The 4,587-nt window shown below is 44.6% G+C and overlaps 1 protein-coding gene across 2 annotated transcripts; it reads right to left on the reverse strand.

The window, feature by feature from the left end:
• Positions 1–952: 952 nt before the first annotated feature.
• On the reverse strand, positions 953–3,825 carry LOC148044019 (endonuclease domain-containing 1 protein-like). Of its 2 annotated transcripts, none has more exons than XM_087722451.1 (3): positions 3,737–3,825; positions 2,769–3,088; positions 953–2,126 (listed from the first exon to the last, which is right to left on the reverse strand). In XM_087722451.1, the coding sequence occupies exons 2-3, from the start codon at positions 3,045–3,047 to the stop codon at positions 1,596–1,598; spliced, it is 810 nt and encodes a 269-aa protein (XP_087578577.1). In that variant the 5' UTR covers positions 3,048–3,088; positions 3,737–3,825; the 3' UTR covers positions 953–1,595. The 2 variants fall into 2 exon arrangements, with proteins under 2 accessions (XP_087578577.1, XP_087578578.1); XM_087722452.1 differs by lacking the exon at positions 3,737–3,825 and adding an exon at positions 3,356–3,443.
• Positions 3,826–4,587: the final 762 nt, after the last annotated feature.

Here is a 4,587-nt window from a genome sequence, read left to right on the forward strand (position 1 = left end):
GCCGAAACCCCTATCCCATTTCCCACAAAGGTCTGTCCAATCTCTTCCTAAAAGCGTCCAATGTTGGAGCATCCACAACTTCTGGGAGCAAGTTGTTCCCTTGATTCATTGTTCTAACTGTTATCCTTTTTAACTGAACCCTTTCTTTAATGATTCCATTCCACCATTTCTTTGATATTAGTGGGAAGGGAACGAACCAGCGGCAGCACCAATGGGAATTCTCCCTGCTTGAGCGTCATCGGTCTCCCCTCCAGGACTGGCCTAAACACCCCTTGAACTGTGCCCCCCCCCCCGAAAATATCCCCCTCCCACTTTCTCTGCTTCTCTCTCTGTGTCGAACTCTCTGCCCCATCAGGTGAAGTCAAGGGAGAGTCTGCCCGGAGACCGATGACGCGGAAGAAGGGAGGATTCTCATTGGTCCTTCTGCTTTGCTAGGCACTTCCTTTACCAGAGTTTCAGGAAAACGCTTCCTCTCCCTCCCCCCCCCCCAATCCAGGGACTTTGGAGCAGCCTCTGAGATATTGGAACACGGCTACTGACTGAGTTGCCCTGCCTGTGGGAAAGATTGGGGTGCAGATTTTATCAGCCATTGTGGGGTCATTTCTCATGGGGTAGCAGAGCAATGAAGGACTTGATGGAAACCTCCATCTGACACATAAGAGATCTGACACCAACTTAATGACCTTGAATCAATCCATCAAGGCCAACATCTGGGGGAAGAAAACTGGAAGTATTGGCAATGTACTTTTTCTCTGCTCCCCCCTCCCCATAGACATACCCCTGATAGATAGATTGATTGATTGCTTTATAAATTGATGGATTGGCTGATTGATAATACTGTGCAAAAGCGAATGTTCAAGTTATTCTAGATTGATTGTACTCTAAAGCAACACAAGGAAACAGATCTTTGATAAGCAAGTTTATTGCAAGAACTAAGAAAGCGAGGGAGAAAACATTCAAGCAATTACGTACAGAAAGGCATCAACTTTCAACCACAATTGGAACTGGAACTCTGTCACTAAGCGATGTTATTGCGAAGTGGGTCACACCCAATTTACACAATCTTCAGGATTCTGCACCCATCCTAAACACAGGCCAAGCATCCACATTTTGACCATAGGACCATGGGGCACTGCAACAGTCATACATAGATTGTAAGTAGTTTTTTTAGTCTTGTCATAAATACAAATAGTTGTTGAATGATTGTAAATTGAGAACTACCTGTGTCAAATCAAAGCCTGATTTAGCATAAAATGAAATTTGATTCCTAAGGATCTTCTTCCCACCCGCATTGTGCAACGACAGGAAACTGTTAGTTGTGCCATCATTGAACCCTTCATCTCATGATTGGATTATTTTATTTTCTGGGTTTGCTCCATAATCTGAACCACAAACTAATCAAACATCTTGACTTTTCACAAGATTGAGCCCCAAAAAACTATACGGATCAAACTAGGATTATAATAACTGCATTCATTCCATAGGTTGAAGAACTAAGCTGCTACGGATATACTTTGCTTTTTTTGTCTTTTTTTTTTTTGCTCTGTGAATTCTATTTGGAAGATAGAGAATGACCTTATGGATTATTAATCTTATCAATAGCAATCACCATTGAAAAGATTAATTCCTTCCTTCCCGTATTTTTCGTTAAGTTTTTTTTCCAGGTCCTTCAGGTTAAACCTTTCTACCCTATCCTGATTATTTTCAGCAAAGACTCCGAAGCCCTGTTTTTGCTCCTTTTTGGTCACGCAACAAACTGCAGCCCAGATATGACTGGGCTTATTCACTCGGCCACCAGAGATGGAATCATCACCGGGCACCACGCCCACAATGACGAATGTTTCACGGCATCCTTCAGTACTTTGGCTCATAGTACTTAAGAAATCGTCCCATTCTCCATTCATGAGTTCCTGAAACTGGGGCACGATGTTGGTTAAGGTGTAGGTTGCAGCTTTGCTATCTCCATACGGTTGGTGGGATGCTGGTGCCAACTGTCCCAGGTCGTATTGGAAAATGTTCTCATAATCGCTCCATACAGCCTGTCTTTTTGTCAGGTCACGTGGGTTGATTCGGCAGGTCCTTTCCGATTCCATGCTTTTTCTGTGACGATCGCTAGGCAGTGCAAGCTATGAATATGGAACAGAAAGCAATGTGCCCGATTAGCATTCACACATGGAATCAAATACGCTGAATCTGGTTAAAAATCTACCATGAGCCAAACAGGGAATTGGGTGCGGGATACGTTTCCATGGCACTTTCCATATTTGTGGCAGTTTGTGGGAAATCTGGAAATTGAGGGCCCTGACTGACCTCTTGGGGAGCCTGCTTGAAACTGTCCTATAGCAAGAGAATACACATTGCTTCAGCTTGAAATTTGGGGTTCTGGGCACCCTGAGTTTGCTTCTTTGGGGAAAGTTGGAAGGGAGACCTCACCAATGTGGACAGCAGAATTCTTACAGCCAAGCTTCTAAAAGCTCCTGAGATTAATTGTGTACAAATAATTATTAAGTCTTGTCTTATTTCCTATCCAGTGACTGTTCCTCTAAGGTAGAGATGTGAAACTCAAGGGCTTATATCTGGCCCATGGGGCCCTGGAAATACCAAAGGATTGGTCCAATCTGCCGTCCCTCTCCCCCTCCCTCCTGGCCGGCCCCCAGAGGACAACTACAATGCTGATCCAGCCCTCGGAGAAATCCAGTTTGAGACCCCTTCTCTAAGGTGACCTCCATTTCGTGAATGTTTCGTTTCAAAATAGGAACTCCTTTTACCTGTGGTTCAATCTTCCATTCCACCGGTGATGCACCTGGAGCATGATGATATTTATAGGCTGAGAACAGGGGGATGCGCCCTGCTGTGTCGTACATTGTGGCAAATCGATAGCTGCCCTTATAGTACTGGCAGATTCTGGCTGGATTCAGTGGCAACAGGTTGGAGGGGGGGGTTCCACCCAAGAAGAACTGACTGCAGGGTTGGAAACTGCTCCCCACCTCCCCAGTTGCAGGCAGGAGAAAGGAGGCAGCCAGGGAGAGGATCCACAGAAGCAACATGGCCGTGTTCTTGGTCGGTTGGTCCTTCAAGTAGAACTTTTCTGCCAAAACAGAGAGAGAAAGAGAAAGAGAGAAAAGGGAGAGGGGGGAGGAGAAAGGAGGAGGAGAAAGGAGGAGGAGGAGGAGAAAAAGAAGAAGAAGAAGAAGAAAGACTTTTATTTAGCAATGGGAGAATCAGTTTGAGGTTGAATATACCCAATGGCTCATAAAGTCCAGGTGTTCCACATGTTCAGATGGAGGCCAAACAGATTGTTTACATTTCTGGATAGAAGAGAAGGAAGGGCAGGGCATCCCAAGGGTGGTCTTACCAGTGTAGCTTTCTGGGTCAATTCAGCTTTCAGTGTAGGTTTTGTTGCCTGATGCGCATAATACTCAGCAATTCTATCGCCTCTGTGTCTGACAAATCCACAGACAAGAAACCCAGATATTAGGGGGAATTCCCTGTCTGTGCTTTGTGGCAGCAAGAGGATTAGATGCATAAAATTCTTTGCCCACATTAACCATAATTAATCTAATGTTTCTGATAGAAGATTGAGTTGTAGTAACCAAAAGCTGCCATCTATGCAAAAAACAGTGACTGTATCCAGGATGGAAAGCGCATAATTCAAGCATTTGCACAAGAAGGTTATGACAACAGCCGCAGCCCATAACAAAACATCCCACAGTGGCTTGCCCAGCAGAATACTCACAGGTGCAACCAGTCTCTTGCTTGGAGACCAGAAGAAGACAAGTAGAGAGAGAAGAGTCCCAATGCTGATGGAAGCCCTGCTCCAAGATTTATATTATGGCTATTTCCTCTTATCTTTCCATAGAAATGAATGCATGGCTGCTCCTTTGTTGACGTGACAGGTGCTTGGCCTAGGGTGCCATTTCTGTGGAACTGACTCTGTGGGTAAAGGGCGGATGCTAATAACCCAAAACTAAAAAGTATCCCACAGATTATATGTATTTAGCCCCGGTCCCATTCAATTCCAGAACAAGGCTGAGCAAATATTAGGAAGATGTGGATCTAGTCACGTCGTGAAGAGCAAACATAAAAAAAGGCAATTTCCCAGAGAGGAATAGACATCAAAGTATGGGAAATATTATATTAATGAAGCCAAGAGAATTCTTACAGTCTAGCTCTCGCTTGGCCTTTCTAGTGGGACTTTTCTGCCTGAAAAAGAGAAAGAACAGTGATCAAGCTCTGATTTAGCAAGTTAACAAGGCCTTGAGGTTGGATTGGCCTAGGACACATAAAGTCCAGCTGGGCCAACTTCCCCCGTGACAACTTTCTCCTGTCAGAAAGACAACTCTGTTGTAAAAGAGTTGGAGGAGACCTTGGAGGTCAGGCAGGAAACCCGATCCCGTTTCCCACAAAGGTTGTCCAATCTTTTCCTAAAAGCGTCCAGTGTTGGAGCATCCACAACTCCTGGGAGCAAGTCGTCCCCCTGATTCATTGTTCCAACTGTTATCCTTTCCAACGGAATCCATTCTTCAATTATTTGATTCCATCATGAACTGAATAATAGAGTATGCATTCTGAAGATGTAGGAATATA

Source organism: Thamnophis sirtalis, unplaced genomic scaffold, assembly GCF_051295495.1.
Source record: "Thamnophis sirtalis isolate CommonGarterSnake01/CBP01778 unplaced genomic scaffold, rThaSir2_p1.2 scaffold_9, whole genome shotgun sequence".
In the NCBI taxonomy this organism is placed as follows: domain Eukaryota; kingdom Metazoa; phylum Chordata; class Lepidosauria; order Squamata; family Natricidae; genus Thamnophis; species Thamnophis sirtalis.